Genomic DNA, 24,565 nt, shown 5'->3' with positions numbered 1-24,565 from the left:
TATCATGGTCATTTTTTCATGTAAATTGAGGGATCAAAAGCAGTATCGGCCACAAATATCGGCCCAAGCAAAATCGGCCATTGGCTGAGGGTGATGGAAAAAAATCGGTATCGGCCCCAAAAAAAACCATATCGGTTGATCCCTAGTCAAAAGTGACAGGTAGCGTGATGGTGCAGGTGATCCGATATGAATACACCTGGTTGATTGTGTGTAGTTATCACAGGATTAGGTATTGTGTTGCATACCTCAGTTTTAGACTCTTCAGATCATCTCTTGTGACATCATGGAGGATGTCGTTCAATGTATACTCCTCACTGAGTATCTAAAGAAACCATGTACAGTATAAGTATTGACAACTCAGGATCTAATCTTTCAAAAGGTAACAACAGATCACCTTACCGCGTCTACGGCATCCTGGTCTGCGCCATAAAGCCTCAGCCAGCTGCTCAGCTCCGTGTCTTCCCTTTTTTTGGCAGGTTGATCCATTGGTCCTTCTGGATCGCATGCGGTCTCTGTAGCAAAGACGACAGAAGTAGGATATGAGATGAGACATGAGACATGCTCATTACACAACCAGGAAGTGATGGTTGCTGCTAAAATAGCTTCCAGGTGTGTCTCAGTCCTTGTGTACCTGACTGGGATCTCAGCCGCAGGAGTCTGATCTCCTGCTCTCGCTCCTCCAGAACTTGTTGAAGGATGGCCTGGTACTCCCGTTCCTTCTCCAAAAGCTGCTCTAGCAACCTGGCGTCATACAACACAGATGTATTTCAGCGTACATAAATAAGCTTCAATAAAAACTGTCCATTCATGCCTCAAAGCACCTGTTGGTCTCCAGCTTCATTCTGCCCAACTCCATGCTCACAGAGTGCTGCATATTATGGGACTCGTGCGACACGGTGGAACTGAGCGTGCTGACTCCCGATGTGGCCACGGTGTCGTCGTGAGTAACGGCGGGCGGCGGGCGGCTCTGGTGAACTGAGTTTCTTCTTTCAGGCTCAGTATCGTCGTCGGCGTCGTCCTGGTCGGCTGCGTCGCTCTCTGAGGCCAGACTGAAGTGAGGCCTCAGCTCTAAACACACACGCAGACGAGAAACCAAAACAGGCAGGTGTCTACTATTAACCAAAACAATTGGCTCTTCATTCGGTCTTTACAAAAAGAACAACATGCCACTAGCTTTGGGCAGCATTCAGAGCATTCATAAACTCTTTTGGCTCAGAGAATAAGTATTCTGGCGCTGGGTTACTTTGTTTTGTTTATACTGGCCTCTAGTGGCCAAGCGTGGATCTACAGCAGTTTAAGGTGCTGTTTTACTGTTTCTGACTCACATTGCTTCTATGTTATTGTGACGAGAACAACCATTTTCTACATTCTTACGAAGATGACACATAGGAAAGTAAAACATTTAATATACAGTACAAGAAATTCACCTTTCTCACCAAAAAAATCAGCCATTATGTGCAGACAGCTCATCCCAATCATTTCATTTATTCATTCATTTTCTACTGCCACCCTGGACTGGTGGCCAACCAATCACAAAGCACATATAGACAAACAACCATTCACACTCACATTCATACCTATGGACAATTTGGAGTCGGCAATTAGCCTAGCATGTTTTTGGAATGGGGGAGGAAACCGGAGTACCCAGAGAAAACCCACGCATGCACGGGGAGAACATACAAACTCCACACAGAGTAGGCTGAGGGTGGAATTGAACTTGGGTCTCCTAGCTGTGAGGCCTGCGTGCCAACTTGTCACTGTGCAGCCCCTATTATTGTTATTAGGAGTAGTAGTATTCACTACTACTATTACTGCTGCTACTAACACTAATGTAACTTTATTATAATTACAATAAATTCTAGAAAATATTACAAACTAATAATTCAAATCAACATTCATTATTACAATTATTGTTATACTTAACAATTAATACTACTACTACTACTACTACTAATGCTAACAACAGCTAACAGCTAACAACATTTTAGTTTAATTCCCGGAGAAAACCCACACATGCATGAGGAGAACATGCAAACTCCACACAGAGATGGCCGAGGGTGGAATCAAACTCGGGTCAGTCAGTCATTACTTATGAATATATATACCCACATAATAATCCAACATACTGTATTGTGAGCCACACTGGAAATGGTCAGAGGTGAACTTCAACTTGCATTAGGAAGTGCTCACACTTTTATTTGCTAATAGTAGCTTAACAAAAACGCAACCACAAGCACAAAAGACCAGAGGGTCATCAACTCGAACCACTATCTCACACACGGTGCGATCAGCACCAACACAAGCGAGCTGGGAAGCCCTTGTTCACAATTCCTCAGTACAAGTAGTTTGTACTTATACTAGATTATTTAAAGTGTTGAAGCATTTCATTTTCAATTGTATTCATATTAATTTGACAGCATGACGAGCTGAAGTATCGATATTTCCATATCGGTCCACACATCACTAGTTTGTATAGTTGTATTGGATGGCTTATACATAATTGTATACAACAAAGCGAGCCTTTCTTCTTATTTTTCTCCACCTTTTAGCCCCTTCCCAAAAGCTACATCCAGCTGTAAGTAGCGTTCAAGATGCCCACATTGTAGGTAAAATTGACTCTGGCTGCAGTTACAGAAGAATTTGAAAATAACGGACCTGGCACCAGTATTGTGATGGCGGTCTGCACTGCTTTGCGGAGGATGTTGTCCAGCGCAAACATCCAATGAGGCTTGATGTTGTGGTTTCGCAACACTTTGTTCACCTGAAATATTAAAACAAATATGTACCAATTGAGGTTTTAGAAAATAACATGGTGCTGTGATATTATATCCACTCTTTTACACCAGTAGGTGGCAACAGAGAACCACCTTCTTGCAGGATTACACAACGTCTTCCTATTCTACATGAAAAGAATGCTTATGTCATTTCCCTGGAAGTGCTACTTTTATAAACGCATACTGACGGTTTTTTTTTCTCAAGATGTGCCATTATTAGTGACAGATTACCCTTTTAAAAGGCTATTTTGCCGTTATGTCAGGCCGATTTCAAAGCTGAAACATGGCAGGTGGCAGCCTGAGGGTGTAAAAAAGGCAATTAGCCTGAAGTGTTTAAAACGGCTGGTTAAAGAGAAGCACCTACAAATGTGGTCAAGTGGAGTAATTTATGGACCCTCCATATGATACTTACAGCATCCTGGAAGCCGAACAGTACGACCTGGAGCTGGCTTATGGCCGTGCTGTCAAAATCCAGCTCTAGCTTGAGTTGAGACAACGTGCGGGAGATGATTTTCCTGTCAGCCATGCGGACGAAATCGGCCAGGCTGACCACCAGAGTGGAGATGTGCTGAGGTTTCAGCTTCATTTCCTCCGATCCCTGGAGGTTCAGTGATAGAAAACGAAGCGTTGGGGATTGAGTTTTCAGTGCAGCTCACTGCCTGAGTCTTGTCTTCATAACAAACCTGTGTGAGAGCCTCCATCAGGTTGGCCACCACCTTATCCAGGTCTTCTGTGAGGATGTGGTGTAGGGTGGCTCGCCTCTCACTGTCCTTCTTCAGCATAAAGAAGCCTGAATCCTTCTCTTCGGGTGATGGAGGGGCACTGTGGTCCTCAAAGTTCTCAACTGGGATACTGAAAAAAATAAATATTTCCATAGAAAATCTGTTCTTCTAGGTATGGTTTTTAATGTTATTAGAGCCCTTTAGACATAGAATAACACCCCTATAGTCACCTTTGCACTCCTATTAGCCAATATTGTACATATAATTAGAGAAAATATATGACTTAAGACATAAATAAGACTTGTGCTCGTCTGTGTTTCAATACATGTTTTCCGGACAAGCGACATCGGAGTTGAATTTTTGCTGGAGTACAGCCACAAAAGTATCCTGTGTTATTACTATGATTATTATTCTAGTTATTATTGCGCCCCTTTGTGAGATAATTCAAACCTGCAATAATTGTTGCTGACAGCGATCAAGTCTGGTGTTACTAGTGACACTAGTGCTTAATATAGTCACAAAGAAACACATAGAAAAAGTTTAATATGCATATTTTTGACTACTAATAGGCTGTAGTCAACAGTGGTCATTAAAATAAACGTAATTGTAGTTTTCTTCAGTGGTAACTTAAATACAAAGTGAGCTGCAGGGGGAAAAAAAGAGTGCTGCAGCTATGAATCCAGTAGAGGTCACTGTCTCACAAGTCAATTCACTCAACATTTTCCAGCAGGAAGATGCTTAACAAGATGTGATGTTGTATAGCTGTACTGGAATATAAAATGTGTTGACTAACTCACTGAGACATATTATAGGGTTTAGATGACCCTAATAATAATAATAAATAATAATACATTTTATTTGTATAGCGCTTTTCAAAATACTCAAAGACACTTTACAGAAGAATGGAGTTGAATAAAGCAAGTAAACAGAGTAGAGGATAAGCAGCATATTACCAAAATATTAATCATTATTAATAATAAATTAATTATTCAGGCTTTTATGAGTGTACCATAAAAGTTGTTCACCAAAAACATTCAAACTGAATAATTGAAATTACCGTATTTTCTGGTCTATACGTAAGTCGCACAAGGCCAAAAATGCATAATTAGGTAGAAAAAAAACACTATATTAGTCGCATTGGAGTCGCATTTTTTGCGGGTAATTTATGTGACAAACTACGTGACCAAAACAGACATTACGTCATCTAACATGAATAAAAGAATAGAAAACAGGCTGAATAGGTGTAAGATATGCTAACACAATGGTTATTCAGCTACACGAATAATAAACATGAACAGAAAAGGTGTCCAGTGTTTATGTAACAGTTTTTTCATTTATAAATCGCTCTGGAGTATACGTCGCAGGGACAGCCAACCTATGAAAAAAAGTGCGACTTATAGTCCGGAAAATACGGTAGATGGCGACCAACAACATTTTACCTGAGGAAAAGGGACCTGGGCCCCTTGACGTCACGTTCACTGTAGCACTTGATGCTGGGCTTGAAGATGAAGGGGTTGGTGTTGAGGTCGTTGTCAGGGGAGACGGAGCCATACTCGCTGCTGCTGCTGGTGTCCTCCACCACCACCGGCACTGGCAGGCTGATGCTGCGGAGGTACTCTGAAGGACAAAGTAGACGTGAGGGAAATGAAAGCTAAAGGCCTAAAGCAACAATATGTTGTTTTGCCGGGGGTCAGTCATAGACTTTCGAGTAACATGGACCAAATGAGGGGAAACACATTTAGAATTTAGATTGGATTATTGATTACAGCAGGGGTATCCACACTGAAAAATGAAATAATTATATTAAGTAGATGTGCTATAAAGGTATATATAAAAACTGCATCTCAGCTTGCTTTTACCCCCAATTTTGCTTTTTTTTAGTTTTGAGAAATTTTAACTTCTTAACTTCTTCTTATTATGACTTTTTTGCCATATTTTGAATGTATTCCCATAATATTTTCCCCAAGGTCATTAGAAACAATACAACATTCGTAGTTGTTTTGGTTGTTTGTCATAATATTAAGACTTACATTAGTTCATTATTTAAATTACATAAGCTCTCATAAAATTATGACTTTTTTCCTCATTAGAATACAACTTCTCTTAATATTTTGACTTTAGTCCTGTAAAATTACAGCTCTTTCTTCCATTTCACTATTCCAACCTGTACATCTTGTAATTATGACTTTATTAGCATTTTTTGTTTTTTTACTTTATTATAGGGCTGTCAAAGTTCACGTGTTAATGACGCGTTAACGGAAGTTTCCTTTAATGGCTACATTTTTTTTTACACATCAGTAACATAAACAAACAAATCTTATTTTGAGCGGACACTATAACCAAAAAAACACGTTTGTGTCAGTGTGAGAGGTCTCACTCGCTTACATTTTGTATTTGCTGAACTTTATTATAGGGCTGTCAAAGTTAACGTGTTAACGACGCTTTAACAGAAGTTTCCTTTAACGGCTACATTTTTTTTTACACATCAGTAACATACATAAACAAATGTTATTTTGAGCTGACACTATAACCAAAAAAAAAAAACACGTTTGTGTCAGTGTGAGAGGTCTCACTCGCTTACATTTTGTATTTGCTGAACGTTTGTGGGCGAGTTTAAGAGCTAGAATAATATGCTAATAGTAAAGAAAAATAGTAATACAAAAATAGGCTTGTTGACTGTATTGTTTTAAATAATGGTCCATAGTTCCAAAATTAATATCCTTTTACAAATTTTTTTATGTAATTATGCGGTTAAATATTTTAAATAAATTAAATTGAATAAATTAAATTAAATATTATGTGGTTGCACATTGAAACGTTTACCACTTCCCCTACTTATTAGAGATACAAACATATTGTGAGTTAACTATGGACAAAATTTGATTAATCCCAATCAAATATTTGAATCGATTGACAGCCCTACTTTATTATCATAATATATTTATATAATATAATATAATACATAACTTAATTCATTCAAAACAACCTTGGGCCGCAATTGAGACACCCCTTGATGATAGTTTATGAGGGACAAGTGGTGTAGAGAATAGTGTGAAAGCAGCTCACCTGTGCCTGGGGATAGAGCTATGGGAGAAGAACACAAAATACGTGTCAGCACTTAATATGAGAGAATAACAAATCTACACACAAAAGCGCTTAAGCGAACCAAAAGATCATGTGCTCATTTAACAAGCAGAAAAAACAATCACCCCCATTAGACAATAGACTGAAGCGGACTCACAGGTGAAGCTACTTTTACTCCTCTTCTTGCGGCTGGTGACGGTGAGGAACTCGTCCGTCAGCAGGTCGTAGGCGGTGGCTCGGTGGTCCGGGTCGGGCTCAAAGCAGCGCACAATGAAGGCCTTGGCCTCTGAGGACATGGACTCTGGGATCTCGGGGTGGATCTTAAACATGCCCACCTGCAGACAAACAGACATAGACGCTGCCTTCAGGGGAATGTAACCACTTTCCCAAGGTAAATAACGGTCAAAGTTCAAAAACGAGACTTTCTTGTCGTTGCTGCCGAGGAATGTTGACCTGATTAGCAGGGAGAAATTCCACAGGGATGAGCCAAGAGGCAAATTCAAATGTATTATTTTAAAGCTATATCTAATTGCACCTGCAGTTTTCTGTCTAAAAAAATGTGAGAATATCCTTTAAATGTCTTCTCCTGTTCACTTCAGCATGAGTAACACGAGCCTAACTCCCAGCAATAAGACATAGTATGGAATATTCCATGATTCACCCTCAGACGGGTGTGCTGTAATGCTTTCCAGACAACCCTTAAGGAGCTATATAATGTCGCTGGCAGCACATGGACTACATTTCATCCTATTGGCCTGAAGACTTGCACAAAGACGCATGCAGACGTTGACACACGTCATGCTTGTTTGTGCTCAAACAAACATTCATACGTAGCATAGACGGCGTCGGTACGATCATGTTACATGTATTTACACAAGCAGATGGCCTAATTCATGTACTTTCTTTCCACAAAGATGACAAAAAGTCATCTCACAACTTGGCAAACCTGCATGGCAGCCAGGTTTAAAAAAAGGCTTGAAACAGGGGAGTATATTCAATTAGTCTGTTGTTAAGAATCCTGTCCATTGTGTGCAACCAGCAGAGAAACTGTTCATTTAATGTGAACATTAAAAATAATAATGATTATTTAATAATAATAAATTTAATAATAATTATTTACAATTATAACACCATAAACTATTTACTATTTAAAAATTTGGAATGGCACTATGTGTGAGCTGCAGTCAAGTGGTTAGCGCACAGGCCACACAGCTAGGAGACTGGAGTTCGATTCCACCCTCGGCCATCTATATCTATATTGTCTATATGTGTCCTGGGTGTACTACGCCACTGGCCCAAACACAGCTGGGATATGCATGACATGCATTATTGTTTTTGCGAGTACTAGCAATTTGATAAAGAATGTAAGAAACACTACTGAATTCGATATCACCAGGATCTACAGGAAGTCCATTGTCATTTGTAGTGATTTAACATTGTACGTTTCTTTTTTTGTCAGACCTTTTGGAACAAATTTGTAACTAAAACACATTGCATTCAGGTCAATCTAATTTAATAGCAAAATTATTTTATAAATATAAATTGAAAACATGTACACAAATTTAAGTATTTTGTTCATATTTTAGTCAACTTATATTTTGTGGCTCTATGTCAAAAACATGGAGCTAGTTTGCCATTAGGAATCTGCAGGGAAATACATGCAAATTGATTTGGCTGCCTTGGCAAAGAACAAGCTAGAACATGAATCATTCTCAATGCATATTTGCGTTAGGGCTTTGCAAAACCTGATGAACATGATTGCGGCAGACTGTGGTATTTGGAGTTTCGGTAATAATGATGACGCCTCCATGTGCCGTTCTAAAGACACAAAAAATATATATTGTGGAAGTGTCACAACAATATGTTCTACTTTTACATAAAACCTGCAAGCATCTCTCACCTTGAACATAGCAGCCTGTGGTTCTCCCAGTTCATAGAAAGGAGGTTTCCCCGTAGCCATCTCTATAATGGTACAGCCCAGAGACCAGATGTCTGCCGGCTTGCCGTAACCACGGGGACCCTTGTCTATAATCTCAGGGGCCATGTACTGTAGCGTGCCTACAAATACAAGACACAAATATAGCCTCAAATACATGTACGTAGTAGACATCCTCCATTTACATTTTTATTCCATTGCACACCAAATTTGAATGGGTTCTTACTATGCACACATCAGCTATAAATCAAAGTTTTGTGGTGTTCTGCTTATTGAATTATTTCCCCATACAGCTTGAAAGTCATTTTAAAGTTGTGGTAACATAAATCAATAATTTGAAAGACAATTTAACCGAGTTATAAACAATGCAGGTTAGTTTTTAAATGTTTATTGTACCACAAATTCACACTAAACAATATTATTGTCAACATTTTTCAAGACCAAATAAACCGCTAATGCTATGATAATATATTATACTAAGAAATAATATATATACAGTGAAGAAAATAAGTATTTGAACACCCTGCTATTTTGCTATTTCTCCCACTTAGAAATCATGGAGGGGTCTGAAATTTTCATCGTAAATTTTCATCGTATGTCCACTGTGAGAGAGATAAACTAAAAAGAAAAATCCAGAAATCACAATGCATGATTTTTTAACAATTTATTTGTGTGATACAGCTGCAAATAAGTATTTGAACACCTGTGTATCATCTAGAATTCTGACCCTGAAAGACCTGTTAGTCTGCCCATTAGAAGTCCACCTGCACTCCATGTATCATCCTGAATCAGATGCACCTGTTTGAGGTCGTTAGCTGCATAAAGACACCTGTCCACCCCATACAATCAGTAAGACTTTAACTTGTAACATGGCGAAGACCAAAGAGCTGTCCAAAGACACCAGAGACAAAATTGTACACCTCCACAAGGCTGGAAAGGGCTACGGAGCAATTACCAAGCAGCTTGGTGAAAAAAGGTCCACTGTTGGAGCTATCATTAGAAAATGGAAGAAGCTAAACATGACGGTCAATCTCAATCGGAGTGGAGCCCCATGCAAGATATCACCTCGTGGGGTCTCAATGATTCTAAGAAAGGTGAGGAATCAGCCCAGAACTACACGACAGGACTTGGTCAATGACCTGAAAAGAGCTGGGACCACCGTTTCCAAGGTTACTGTAGGTAATACACTAAGACGTCATGATGTGAAATCATGCATGGCACGAAAGGTTCCCCTGCTTAAACCAGCACATGTCAAGGCCCGTCTTAAGTTTGCATATGACCATTTGGATGATACAGAGGAGTCATGGGAGAAAGTTTTATGGTCAGATGAGACCAAAATAGAACTTTTTGGTCATAATTCCAATAAGCGTGTTTGGAGGAAGAAGAATGAAGAGTACAATCCGAAGAACACCATCCCTACTGTGAAGCATGGGGGTGGTAGCATCATGCTTTGGGGGTGTTTTTCTGCACATGGGACAGGACGAGTGCACTGCATTAAAGAGAGGATGACTGGGGCCGTGTATTGTGAGATTTTGGGGAACAACCTCCTTCCCTCTGTCAGAGCATTGAAGATGGGTCGTGGCTGGGTCTTCCAACACGACAACGACCCGAAGCACACAGCCAGGAAAACCAAGGAGTGGCTCCGTAAGAAGCATATCAAGGTTCTAGCATGGCCCAGCCAGTCTCCAGACCTGAACCCAATCGAAAATCTTTGGAGGGAGCTCAAACTCCGTGTTTCTCAGCGACAGCCCAGAAACCTGACTGATCTAGAGAAGATCTGTGTGGAGGAGTGGGCCAAGATCCCTCCTGCAGTGTGTGCAAACCTGGTGAAAAACTACAGGAAACGTTTGACCTCTGTAATAGCAAACAAAGGCTACTGTACCAAATATTAACATTCATTTTCTCAGGTGTTCAAATACTTATTAGCAGCTGTATCACACAAATAAATTGTTAAAAAAATCATGCTTTGTGATTTCTGGATTTTTCTTTTTAGTTTATCTCTCTCACAGTGGACATGCACCTACGATGAAAATTTCAGACCCCTCCATGATTTCTAAGTGGGAGAAATAGCAAAATAGCAGGGTGTTCAAATACTTATTTTCTTCACTGTATATAGGGTTGCACGGCGGACGAGTGGTTAGCGCGCTGGCCTCACAGCTAGGACATCCGAGTTCAATTCCACCCTCAGCCATCTCTGTGTGGAGTTTGCATGTTCTCCCCGTGCATGCGTGGGTTTTCTCCGGGTACTCCGGTTTCCTCCCACATTCCAAAAACATGCTAGGTTAATTGGCCACAGGTATGAAATGTGAGTGTGAATGGTTGTTTGTCTATATGTGCCCTGTGATTGGCTGGCGACCAGTCCAGGGTGTACCCCAGATCTCGCCCCAAAGACAGCTGGGATAGGCTCCAGCATACCTGCAACCCTAGTGAGGATAAGTGGCATAGAAAATAGATCGATGGCATCTGGGCGGTGTACCTGTCCTTTGATTTTTATAATAAAAAAATGTTACACGTATATTTAAAGACAAACATTTGTGTTTTTATTTGTTATTAGTATCAACATTGTAGGTTTTTGTAGTGACATTATGCCTTTTTGCTCTATTTTACCTCTATTTTTTTGTTTATTCTATTTCTGCAATGAGCCATGTTTCACAGATGGCCACAGTTTGGACACCCATGCGTGTTTTGTCAGGAAGGCAACGGGGGTGTGTGTCCACTGGTCAGGGTTCGGGTTGCATTGTGGAGGGGTTTATGCAGCTTTCAGATCTGCATTGCTGGCATCCTTGTTGACTGCTTGTATGTAGTTACTGCATAAACACTTCCTGTCTTTCACTTTTAATGGGTCGCTAAATTGCCCGCTCAAATATCTTCTAAATGCAGCGAATGTAAATAGAACCGCACGGTGATTAAGGGTGCAGAGAAGTCTGATCACATGTGTGTTTTGATCTGACAAATCTTAAGTAGCTTTGATCAAATGTAGAATTACTGTTCAACCTGATGGAAAAAACACAGTGATGCTGGGAACGCCGTGGTAAGTGGTGGATTGCAAGGTGTGTGTAAAGCACTTCATGGTTCCAATAATGACTCGCACACAGCCACTTCCATATTACTGTATTCATAGTAGCGAAGCAACAGTTCGCAGTCTGGCTGGCTGTTTTCTCTAAATGATAAATATTATCAAATTTTAATTTTGTGAGCTCTCTTGACACCCACTATTCATTACTCACTGTTATTTTAAGGTAAAAATACTTCTTACATTTCCTTTAACTTGTTGTCTTACATATTCTATAGCCTGTTTTATTAATTACCGTCTTTAAGGAGTAATTTGTGCAAACAATTACATTACATAAAGCTTAAAAAGGGCTAATATATTGTTGTCTCTTACTTTAATCACAGTTCATTCCAGAAATAACACACTAAGCTTCTCATTAAAACGACCACTTGGTTCTAATAATACCCTTCTGACTATTCACTGCTTCTAGGAGTTTGGTGCTAAAAACGGGCGGTGGCACATTTATAGCAGACCTCGCCTACATGTAAAAGGAGCAGCCCTGTTTCCTAAACCAACATTGTCCACCCCTCTTCAGGGAAAATCCTTTTCGGCTCCACTTGGCTGTTGGGAGCTCTAATGGAAGGTGACAAAAGTGTACCGCAAGTGCTTTCTGTGTAGTTTCCTATATATTTTCTCTTACTCCTACCAGCCTATTACAGGTTGTATTGTTGTTGCAAAAACAGCTTTTTATGCAAAAACTGCTGATCAGATTTCCATAACGGTTTCTTCTTTAACCTGTGCCACATTCTGCCACACACGAAAATCAATTTATTCGTTTTTGCATAATCCTGCACCCAAACAAACAGCAGCATGCTTGTCTTACTTAGAGGGTTAGTGAGTGAGGGCCGATTGAGTCAGTATGTACCTGTGAACGTCTCAGTGCAGGGGTTAATCCCAGCCAAGCGCTTGGATGTGCCAAAATCGGATATCTTTAGCACGCCGCTGTAGGTGTTGATTAGGACGTTATCGCCCTGAGGATTGAAAATACAGCCATGAGAGGAAAAAAAAACATCCCGTCTAGCATAAGTACATACACAAAGCAACTCTAAAGCCTTTACTTATAGCGAAAGTCTGGATACCTTGATGTCCCGGTGTGCTATCTGATTGTCATGCAGGTATTTGAGTCCCTCCAGGATCTGTCGTGTGTAGAAGCCTATGGTGGGCTCATTGTTTTTAAGGGGGCCCCATTTGGATCTTAGCAGTGCAGATAGACTACCTGCAAACAGGAAGTACAGCATTAAAACAAAAACAAACAAAAGAAGCCAGCGAGCACAACAATCATGCTTGAGTTTTAATGACGTTCTCTAGAACAGGGGTCTCAAACGCAACAAATCTGGGGACCCCTGAAGGCACAGTCTGGGTGAGGCTGGGCCCCATCAAATAATCCCAAAATATACAAAACATGGAAATCTTACATATTTAAGCGTTGTTGAGGGTGGTTATGGCTTCCCAGCATGCCTTGTGGCATAGTAGTAGTATCTTACATCAACACTAAATGTTGATGTCAAGTCAGGGGCCACAAAATATGTTCCTGCGGGTCGCAACTGGCTAAACAAATTGAAGAATATTGGACCTTACGGACCTTAAACAATTAAAAACACATTACCTTAAAATAATAGTGGGATTTTATGGTGTGATTATGATTTTATAGCTAACTTGGGCTGTGAAAAGCTGTGGAAAAAATGGCATGTTAGTATTCAATCTTCAAACTCTTGAACATCAGTAGCACACAGATACTAGTTAAGTATGTTTACACGGTGATTAGGGACCGTCCTGCTATTATTAAGCTGTGCAAACACTACAACAGGCGCCAGCGGAAGCTTGCTTACCTCCAGGCACCTGCTCCATAAAGATCTTGATGAAGCCGTTCTCACTGATAGAGCCAAGGTATTGGACGATGTTCTTGTGCTTCAGGTGCTTGTGGAGGGCGATCTCCTCGTGGAGGGGTTGAGAATACCTGTAAAAAAATACCAATAGGATGCTTTTCTTCAGTCAAAACAACGTTTCTGTGTATTTTTATTTGATTTTTTTTTTTACCAGTCACGTCTGTTAAATAGCACCCTGTCTGAATTAGTCACCCACAGCCTTCCCACTCTCCAACATATGGTTAGTGGATCAGTGTACCAGTGTAATCATTCTGTCTCTGAGAGATGAAGGCTGGGAGTCTCAAGGCCACAAACCACCAGACATGTGGCTCGTGTGTGCGTCTCACTTTCGCTTTTCCAAATGATCATTAGCAGCGACACAATTGAGCAAGATGATACTTTCACAGCGAGATCTATCTATCTATGTGTGTCTTTTACCTGCTGTCTCTCTCTGGTATCTCCTTGATGGCCAATCGGACCTGGTTGCTGAGGTCTCGGCCAGCATATACCACTCCAAATGTGCCTTTTCCGAGAACCACCCTTTCACCATGCTCATCATACTCATAGTCGTACTGTAAAGACAAAGGCAGTTAGCTTATTCATAGTTGTCTATGGTAAATTAGTGTTTCTCAACTTGGGGGTCGACAACCAAAAGTGGGTCGCAGGTCTATGCTGGGCAAAAAAACAATGTAATGACCTGATGGCCATGAAGGCACATGCTATTTGCTTGCTGTGTTTATGGGTGACTTCATCAAGCGATTTGACACAAAGCTGCAGATATCTGCTGGAGAAGAGCGTGCCGTATTTGACAGCAAAAAGTCCCTATAAATGACATATTTGAGAAGTTTGAGTTGACAGAAATTCTGCAATTTGGGTCGCTGCTTGTCATTGAGCAGTGATGGTGGTTCTTCAGAACCACTGCTGTAAATATTCCAATTAAATGTTCCTTCTGTTTAATTAACCACAGAATCTACTATAGTGTCTGAGTGCATGGTCTACAAAACGCCTATCCGCTAGGGTCTCTGATTATGCAAAATCCATAAAACACCTGTGGCTGTAGGCAACCTCCTGATGCATGTTTTTTTTAAATCAACAAGTTGGCAGTAGCTGCATTTGAAACATTATGAATGGTTAGCATCAAGTGGTTTTTTATTTATCTCTGCATGCGCTTTAAAATGTTGATTGCAATACTCCGCGTTTGGCGTGACACTCACGCATGTTACGCACACCATACTGTTGTTTACAATGAACTCATCCTTGCTATTAATACTGGCAGAGCAGTTTGCACCCTACCACAATTACAACATTGGATCTGCTGCTGTTACACTGTACAAGACACAAAACAACATTCCAAAAAAATGTTACAAGTGTGAGCGACTCACTTCTAAGGTGTCAGTGTCGCAGTCTCCCTCGTCCGGACCTCTCCAGGCTTCCTCAGTGATGCTGTTGACCAGGTCACAGAACCTGACAAAGACAGGCTGGATTACATCAAACACCAACATTACTGTAATGTTACATTACTATTAAAATATTGTTGTGTTGGATTATTTTTAAGAGACATCACATAACCTGATAACATTGGAGGAATGGTGAAGTTTAGGTCCCGCTTTAGCTAACTGCTAGCATATGCCTGGCTGGCTATGATATGCATCTTCACTTTTTTATCAAATGTAGTGTTTTATTCTTTTCTTTTTTTCCACACAAATTAGCAGTTAACTTGCTTTTACACATGTATGACGTTATGAAAATGTTGAAGCTGTATTCTTATTATTTCTTTTTATCAGAAAACGTCCTTCCTTGTTAGCATCCTGTTAGCTAGTGAACAAAATGGCAACCGGAACTTACGTCGCTTGTCTATGATGTCATCAGCTGTTGACTCGCAAAAATGTTATCACAAAATTAATTTTATAGTCTTACAATTGTAGTTTTACCTGCATAAAAAAAATTCTAAATACATATTAACGACAAATGAAAGTCGTTACTACTGTTAAGGTTACTTTTACTTTCACTGAAGACTACTGGTCCCAAAGACACGATGTGGCAGCAAGACACTCCACGGACACCATCTTCCTGTTTTGTCATGAGCTATTTTGTGAATTCAATAGTGATTCTCTCCTTCTTTATCCAAATGCTCTATGTGGGGTTCCAGTATTGAGTTGAGAAAAACTATTGAATTCAAGAAACATCTCTGGTCAAAACAAGAAGGTGGTGGTGGTTGATCTCGCTGCCACATTGTGTCTTTGAGGACAGTAGTCACGAATCACGTCAAATGTCAAAAAAAAAATAATGTCAAATGTCAATGTATCGCTTTTATTCATCATTTATATGACATGTTTGTAAAACATAAAACTATCAAATATGTTTTCTGTTAATATTTTTGGCTTACTTGAACGGATTAATTTGATTTTCATTATTTCTTATGGGAAAATTTGATTTGGTTAGCGTCTGTTTTGGTTAGAGTCAGACTTTCTGCAAGAAATGAGTGACGCTAGCCAAGGTTCAACTGTAATTACAAGTAGTCTAATTACAATGGTCTACAGGCAACAAAAGTAGTGAATTTTTTTCTTTTCTTTTGGTCACTAATAAAGAAAAAGTAAGCCAGAAGTGCACATATATTATCAAAATAGGACATTTATGTAAGAAAATAAAAAATGTTAGCTTATCAGAACATACAGTTTGTCTACAAGCAACCAGTTCTATCTGCACATCCCAATATGTTGCGGAAATCTCTCTCTTGGAAGTGGACAAAATGCACACATGTAGAGAAATTTCATGAACGGTAGCAGAATTTGACTTTTGCTCCAGAGTTTCTTGGAAACTACAAGGCAGATCATTATAAGCAGCTGGTGGTAAACCTCCTGAAGTCCTACAAAGTGCTTGGCTGTAATATGTAATTTAAGATACTCACCATTTAGTTTTCTTTCCATTGAACAGGAGAAGCAAGTGATGACTATATCTTTATATGTATTTATTGAAGATATTTCGATGTATCGATTGAAGGGTTTAGCATATGCTAAAAGAGCTATTTTTGTAAAGGTATTTGTCGGGTGCTCTTATCCAGACGGTGTTTGCAGTATGTTTGTGAACACACCTCCCACACACAGAGCTGCAAGATAATGACCTTTAACACTCTCACTGCACACACCTCGGGATTTAGCAGGTTGCCTTGTCACACTGTCGCACACATTCCGCATGCAGGCGCTGCACGTGTGCATGCACACATCACACTCACACATCCGCATGACCCCACTCAAGTCCTCCTTCTCACCACCTTGCTGTCTTCCCGTCTCACAATTCCCTCCCGACTGCGCATTATGCAAAGACAAGCGCCATGACAACAGTCATGAGGCATGAGTCATTGACTTTTCACACGGCACATCACGGTGCTGGAGGTGCTCGGGAGCCTCCGACGGGAGAAGCGGGAACATTTCCCTGATCAACGAGCGCCGATGACACATGAAGCAAGGTGTGTTTGCAATAACAAGCATGTGTGAAATGTAGCACCTGAGCGCTCAGCTGACATAAGTGCCTCAAGCAGGAATAGTTGGTGTGTGGCATAAAGCCTCTAATAAACAGTAATATCGTATTATTACAAGCAATAAATCTTTATCAGACTGAGCTTGTTTGCTTTACTGCTTTGTTTAACGGCCGATGCAACTCCTTGAGGCATCGTTCCTAATAAATGGCTTCATTACGGTTCAGTTGAGTACACTCACGTTTCACCACATTTTATTACAGCATATCTTCTCAATGGAGGATAGAAACGAAATTTGGATATACTTTCAAGTAGGCGGTGTACAGCTTGTATAGCAGACTTACTATCTCAACACACAGCCATTATTGTTGAAATAGTAAATAGCTTACAGTGGCAGTGCCGTGGTTTCTGCTACAATGTGGAGCAGAGTATGATCGCAGATGATGAAGTTGGACCACATGACAAGTTTCCAATATGATAAAGGAACCTAAACACAACACCGCGATGATTCTAGTGCCTAGAATGTCTTCCCTACACGGGAACCCAACTGAGCACCTGTGGGGCAGGACGCTGTGGGGTGCAAGGCGTCAAGCATCCACCAGCGTCCACCAGTGATGTAATTATGGAGAAGTGGAAGAGGATTCCAGTTACAACCTGTGCAGCTCTGGTGAACACCATGCCAGGAGCATTAAGGTAAATAACAGTGGAGCAGCTATTTAGGGTGTCCTTTGAGGACTTTTCAGTACACTGACTAATCTAAAGTATATTCAAGTTTCATTTCAGTGTTATTGACCCTTCAGAAGATAAATGAAATTTGTGAAGTACTGCTTTGTTGGAGAAATCCTTTCATTCAAATAACAAGCAAGCAAGAGGTGGAGGGCAAACACACCTTTTGCAGTGCATCTCAGTACAGAAATAGATCTGGAAGTCCTCCGCATTGTGAAGGACGTAGAGGAAAGAACTGCGTTCGTCAAACTTGGAGATGCTGAGGAGAGACAGTGGACATATTGCTGTGAGAGAAGAGTCGTGATTGGCAATGAAAGGACTTTCATGCGCCAAATGCGGAACGATGCAAGCAAAAAAAAAAAAACGTATTATATTAACTGCTTTTAAAAAGCAAAGAGGCTTCCATTCACCGGTTATGTGTAAACTTTCATGCGCTGGGCTGCAAGTGGGTCAGCGAATGAAGAGTGAATGTACAGTACATGTGCTTGGTTAGCTGTTATTGTGTCTCACTGCAGGCTGAGTGGGCTCTGAGAATGAGTGGTTCCCTAGCAACATGTGAGCGAGGCCCTCCATTTTGCCGTGCTGACACTAAATTCCTCAGAGATTCGTGGAAGCAGGGAGCAAAAATCATACAAACCGGCCACAGCAGTACTACTAATGGCTCACTTTTCAAGGTTAAGTGATAATAATGTACACATGTGTGCCTGTCCATTAAACGCAGTGCTTTGAGAACCACACACGCACACAATTTTAAAAATAGTAAGCCAGCACAGTCAAAACAGAGCATACCTGTACCTAATGTATATTGAGTCTTTCCCTTAACAATATATGCATGTTTATAGTGTACGTCTTCACAGTATGTTCATTCTATCATTCATTTTCTACCGCTTTTTCCTCACGAGGGTCGCGGGGGGTGCTGGAGCCTATCCCAGCTGTCTTCGGGCGAGAGGCGGGGTACACCCCAGACTGGTCGCCAGCCAATCACAGGGAACATATAGACCAGGGGTGCTCATTAAGTCGATCGCGATCTACCGGTCGATCGCGGAGGTGGTACTGGTCGATCGCGGCGTGACATTAAAAAAAATATCATCCTAGCATCAATGCCGTCACTTGATTGATATACAGGGGAGCCATTCAGATGACAACCTTCGGGTGACCAATCAAATCAAACAACGTCTCTAAGTGCAGCAGAACTTACGATGTCAGCCTATCATCCATCTCCGTTACTTGATTGACATACAGGACAACCAGTCAGATGACAACTGAATTTTGACCTTTAGGTCACCGCTCATGCGTAAACAACGATGCAAAGTGCTAAGCTAGTCGGGGAATTGCGTCAGATTTTAAGCCCTCGCTAAAGTTTATGGTCACTAAAATGAGTGAAGGAGCTGGACCAAGTAAAAAGGCAAAAACATATCACTTCCATACGGAATGGGAGGTGGACTTTTTTTTTCACAATGTCTTTTTCGAAGTGCGTTTGCCTGGCTAACCTGGCTATCAGCAGCTACTGTCCGGACTATACATCCCTGGCTGATTCAATTCAGTGCAAGTCATCAAAGTAAACTCATTGTAATTACAAAAAATGGTTAATTATGTGTGTTTTGCAATATTGGCTCATTTGGTTATGTAAGGTACATCAACATACATTGTACGTACAAATAATCCTCAATACATTTGAAAATAAATAGATGTTTTGCATTTTTGTAGTGGGTAGATCATTTTGACTCGGTCATTTTAAAAGTAGCTCGCATGCTGAAAAAGTGTGAGCACCCCTGATATAGACAAACAACCATTTACACTCACATTCATATCTATGGACAATTTGGAGTCGCTAATTAACCTAGCGGGCGGCACGGTGGTCTAGTGGTTAGCACGCAGACCTCACAGCTAGGAGACCGAGTTCAATTCCACCCTCGGCCTCGACTGCATGGATCCGTCTCCATTTACTTCAAGGAGTGTACATTCTACAATATTTGGACACAAGCAAACTCCCTACAGCTAGTGTGAATACACACTCTACTGTAAGCAAACCAATGTCTTCTAAGCAATACATGATTCCGATTTTGAAGCTCATATTAACGACGCGCGCAGACCTCACAGCTAGGAGATCAGGGTTCAATTCCATCCTCGGTCATCTCTGTGTGGAGTTTGCATGTTGTCCCCGTGCATGCGTGGGTTTTCTCCGGGTACTCCGGTTTCCTCCCACATTCCAAAAACATGCTAGGTTAATTGGCGACTCTAAATTGTCCATAGGTATGAATGTGAGTGTGAATGGTTGTTTGTCTATATGTGCCCTGTGATTGGCTGACGACCAGTCCAGGGTGTACCCCGCCTCTCGCCCGAAGACAGCTGGGATAGGCACCAGCACCCCCGCGACCCTCGTGAGGAAAAGCGGTAGAAAATGAATGAATGAATAATTAACCTGCACAGGGAGAACATGCCAACTCGACACAGAGATCGCCGAGGGTGGAATTGAACCCTGGTCTCCTAGCTGTGAGGTCTGCGCGCTAACCACTCGTCCGCCGTGCCGCCCTTCACAGTATGTTTTCATCCCATATAGCCACTGACCTGACGCCTCGCACGGACGTAGCGCTGAAGTTCCATTCATGTATCCCCTTGTTCTGCAGGACGCAACCATATAATAGTGTATTGATTAAAACATCATTAGCGCTTCCGGCAGATAATACATCACTGCCTGTGTACTGTGTAGAATACAATATGATGAGAGCTGCGTTATAATAGTGGAACATTTGTAACATTATCCAAAATATGATGGCCGTTATAGTATTGAAACACGTTAGCGGTTCTTTAATGTCATTACCTTCAGGAAATGGACAGAAAGATTGTACAGTATAAGGAATTTGTGGTGAGTTGAGCTGATGTTGCATGTTTAAAGAGTACTTTGGACATGCTTTCTCATTCAATAACACAAGTGCTACTGCTAGTGTATATTATCACAGTCTGCCAGCCATTCCAACATCTAAACAAACACCATTTGGCCGTGCTTTTTTACTATATCGTATATTGTAATTGTGAATACAACACTCCAAACAATGTAGCACACCAAAAAAAGAAAAAAAAGAAACCTGGTAAGTGACAGACAGACCTTATCGTCAGGAGCAACGTGCCAGATGGACACCGTGTTGTCATCCACATCTTTGTTTATGGACAAATATGAAGGCTGGTACACTTTAGTGGGTTCCAGTATCAACACCTCAGGGAAGGAATAAAACCAGTTTAATGCATGACATCATTTGTTTTCCCAAATAATATTATGACATGGATTTTTTTTTGGCCCTGGGTTGGACTAACTTACAGGAAATCGCACAGAGGAGACATCTTTTTTGGTGGCCTCCACGAGAAAGTCCATCCAGAAGTCCACCAGTTCTTGTTTGGGGGCTGGCTGTTCTACACCGGGCTTCTTGAAATGCTGATAGATCAGTATGGTCTCCACCAGGGACCGAAGATACCTGAGGTCAACCAGACGTGAAAATCCAGAAGGCATTGCATCTGATAAACTTTTCAGTATTCAGTGGAGCGCTGCAATGACGTCAGCCTCCCTACGGGCTTTGGGCTCTGGGTCCTCTGGCTCCTTATAGTGGACAGAAGCAGCACCATGTACTATTTTCTCTGTTCCTCAAATGAAATGCATTATTATTATCATTTTAAACTTGCATTGCTACATGTTTCTATTTTTCTGAGGCATAACATTTGAGTGTTAAATTGCTGTGTGATGAATTTAATGTTGTCTGTAAGGTGAAAACGACAGTCAGACTGTTATAGTGAGTAATGACCTTCTTCAATTTCCAATTGGTTTAGCAAAACTGTCCATCCATTGTGGAAATTTGTGGCTTGCCACCCAATTTAATTTTTCTATATGCGGACTCAATGCTGCTCAATTTGAGTGCACGAAGGCGGTGTTCTTCAAACAAGCAATATTTATTTTCTCCATCCACAAATTACACCAAATGCTAGCACACGTGCCGCAGATGGCAACTGAGTTCTCTGTGGAGAACGGAGCAGTCTATAAATCACACACACCTCCTGCAAATGAATGAGGTCTAAAATTGCCTTTTTGGCAATTCTGATCTCAAAAAGGTCTAATGGTGTCTTCTCACCAGATGGGTGCTTTGAGTTTGAAGAGCTTCTCGGACGCCTGGATGACCCTGGTGTTGTCGCAGGCCAGGATGCTGGCACCCAAGAAGAATCCCACATCCCAGTAACTCTGCAGCTTGTCCAAACTGCCCTTTTTCCCCAACAGGCTGCTCAGCTTCACACCTGCAACAAGGTGATTTTGGGGTTGTCGTGACAACAATGATGATTTCTATTGTTGGCCTTTTGGCCCAGGAATGGTATTACTTAGTGAAATAGGGAATACTTCTGGGAGTTGCTAAACAACGGTTAAAGGGGGGGGAAGTCATGGTGATAAGCAGGCTTTAAGAAGGGTAAGGGGCGGGGCTAATCTAAGGAGCAGCAGGCTGATTCCTAAAGCCCTGCCTGCTCTGTTTCTGGCATTCCTGAGCACCTCTGAGCTTTTCAGCCCCTGATGCCGGCCTGCTGCACTTGACAGTGAGCAATGAAAGTAAACATTAGCCTTTTATTGAGCAAGGAACCAAATTTGGTAACTCAAATCAAGTGGGGGGTTCAAAAATGGTCTCATTATGAGGCGTTTTACACCGGAAATGACGATTTCACCACGACAGCTAGATTTCAGTGCCTTTTTCACATAGCTCAGGTATACTGCATATACAGTTTTTGTTTATTTTATTTCTACTATGAGCCACGTTCCACAAATGGCCGCTTTGGATACTCATGTGTGTTGTACTAGGAAGGCGACAGAAGAGGGTGTCCAAACTCTACTTTGTTGGCTTTGATGGTCACGGGCTGGGTTGCATTGTGGAGGGTTTTTTACAGCGTCCGGCTTTATAGAGATGGAGCTCACGCTTCACCTTCACGATGGAAGAAACACTTCTATGTGCACCTTTAATCGCTTTAGTGCTGCTAAATTGTCTACACCGCCTCAATGTACGAGGTGTGTTGTGAAACCAAACTATTGATTGCCAGGACTTGAAATTTGGTGCCGAGCCGAATGTAATGAGCATCAATAGAACCGCTCGATGACTGAGGGTGCGGACAAGTTTGAACATCGATGTGAGTCGATTTCACAACACAAAGTAAAAATTTGATCAAATGTCGAATTACTACAGATTCTGCTTGGACATCAGTTGTGCCTTGTAATCAGTAATGCCTTGCACACTGGCACTTCCATGTTACTGCATTATCATTCACAGTAGCCATGCCATCATTTAAAAAGTCTTGGTTGGCTTCTGGCTGTCCTGTTCTCGGGACGCAGTTTTTCTCGAAACAATAAATCTTGTGAGATCTGGTCACACAAGATCCCCTGGGAAAACTGTTGATTTTGTTAATTTTGTTATTTTTCTATATTGTGTATTTTGTACTGCTTAACTCATTCTGTACTCTTGCTGCTGTGCAATGCAAATTTCCCCACTGAGGGATGAATAAAGGCATATCTTATCTTATCTTATAAACCACACACACAGTTTGCACAAATAACTCACTACAAGCTCATTTTGTTATCATTTGTAATAATATTCATTGGATTCATTTGATTCATTACACCCCCAATGATATATAAGTCAAGTCCCTGCATAACAGGGTGAAACTTGCATATCCACTCACCCACTTTGCGAAGCTCAAAGGAGGTTTCAAACTGGTGTCCAGCAGCCAGCAGCAGAACAGCATAGTTGATACCAGAGTGCAATGTTGGCTCAGACTCAAAGCCCATTTTAAACCTCAAAGGACGAAGACAAATAACTTTAATAAACATTCTTCTTCCAAGAAATGCGTCATCTAAAAAATTCCCCAAGCAGCCCTCATCTGAAATAACACACGGCTCCTCACAGCTTCCCTGAATCACTTCCAAGTTGGAGATTGCAATTAGAAGAAATATTGAGTTGGGGGGGGTACACCACCACGGCAGCATGGACATTTATTTACGGAGTCAAGTGCGCGTCGGAGGGAATGAAGGTGATTAAGAACCTCTGGCTTGTTGTGACAGGCCAATAACAGCCAGATGGGACACGGCACATCCATTCGACACATATGAGATCTTGAAAGCAATTTTCACCCAACAGCAATCAGCAATTTGATGTTTTTTTTTCCCCCTTGCTCGGCTATTGAGTTAACTTACATCAGCTAGCGTCATGAAAATGTTTTATGATGAATGTTTTGCCTTTTTGCTGTTGTCATATTACAATTTACGCACATGATATTTTAATAATAATAATAATACATTTTATTTTTCATAGCGCTTTTCAAGGGCGGCACGGCGGTCTAGTGGTTAGCGCACAGACCTCACAGCTCGGAGACCAGGGTTCAATTCCACCCTCGGCCATCTCTGTGTGGAGTTTGCATGTTCTCCCCGTGCATGCGTGGGTTTTCTCCGGGTACTCCGGTTTCCTCCCACATTCCAAAAACATGCTAGGCTAATTGGCGACTTCAAATTGTCCGTGTGAATGGTTGTTTGTCTATATGTGCCCTGTGATTGGCTGGCGACCAGTCCAGGGTGTACCCCGCCTCTCGTCCAAAGACAGCTGGGATAGGCCCGAGCACCCCCGCGACCCTTGTGAGGAAAAGCTGTAGAAAATGAATGAATGAATGAATGTACTGCTTAACTGATTCTGTACTCTTGCTGCTGTGCAATGCAAATTTCCCCACTGAGGGACGAATAAAGGAATAACTTATCTTATCACTTCCTTAAGGGGGTGTACCAATTTCTGTGCTAATTAAGTGACATTTGGAGAAAACAAAACAAACAGATGGTGACAAAGGGAGAATTGACAGCTTCGTGGCCAACTGGAACGCGGATGTTCCCTAATTCTACTGTAATGGCTCCATTACGAAGGACTGA

The 24,565-nt window shown here is 41.3% G+C and overlaps 1 protein-coding gene across 1 annotated transcript in view; it reads right to left on the bottom strand.

Moving 5' to 3' along the window:
- map3k5 (mitogen-activated protein kinase kinase kinase 5) overlaps positions 1 to 24,565 on the bottom strand; it is a 50,716-nt gene that overhangs the window by 1,197 nt on the left and 24,954 nt on the right. Inside the window, exons 8-29 of the mRNA XM_058056869.1 lie at positions 23,335 to 23,447; positions 21,753 to 21,912; positions 20,951 to 21,104; positions 20,741 to 20,848; positions 20,203 to 20,255; positions 17,798 to 17,893; positions 14,816 to 14,897; positions 13,872 to 14,005; positions 13,398 to 13,525; positions 12,648 to 12,784; positions 12,434 to 12,539; positions 8,481 to 8,638; positions 6,738 to 6,915; positions 6,563 to 6,580; positions 4,936 to 5,113; positions 3,458 to 3,626; positions 3,187 to 3,372; positions 2,656 to 2,761; positions 822 to 1,068; positions 632 to 741; positions 400 to 512; positions 246 to 322 (exon numbers count right to left, since the gene is read on the bottom strand). Of these exons, the coding sequence (XP_057912852.1) occupies positions 246 to 322; positions 400 to 512; positions 632 to 741; positions 822 to 1,068; positions 2,656 to 2,761; positions 3,187 to 3,372; positions 3,458 to 3,626; positions 4,936 to 5,113; positions 6,563 to 6,580; positions 6,738 to 6,915; positions 8,481 to 8,638; positions 12,434 to 12,539; positions 12,648 to 12,784; positions 13,398 to 13,525; positions 13,872 to 14,005; positions 14,816 to 14,897; positions 17,798 to 17,893; positions 20,203 to 20,255; positions 20,741 to 20,848; positions 20,951 to 21,104; positions 21,753 to 21,912; positions 23,335 to 23,447 (2,811 nt within the window). The remainder of the gene's footprint in view (positions 1 to 245; positions 323 to 399; positions 513 to 631; positions 742 to 821; positions 1,069 to 2,655; positions 2,762 to 3,186; positions 3,373 to 3,457; positions 3,627 to 4,935; positions 5,114 to 6,562; positions 6,581 to 6,737; positions 6,916 to 8,480; positions 8,639 to 12,433; positions 12,540 to 12,647; positions 12,785 to 13,397; positions 13,526 to 13,871; positions 14,006 to 14,815; positions 14,898 to 17,797; positions 17,894 to 20,202; positions 20,256 to 20,740; positions 20,849 to 20,950; positions 21,105 to 21,752; positions 21,913 to 23,334; positions 23,448 to 24,565) is intronic.

This window comes from Doryrhamphus excisus, chromosome 19, assembly GCF_030265055.1.
Source record: "Doryrhamphus excisus isolate RoL2022-K1 chromosome 19, RoL_Dexc_1.0, whole genome shotgun sequence".
NCBI classification, from domain to species: Eukaryota; Metazoa; Chordata; class Actinopteri; order Syngnathiformes; family Syngnathidae; genus Doryrhamphus; species Doryrhamphus excisus.
This window is presented reverse-complemented; position numbering and strand designations above follow the sequence as displayed.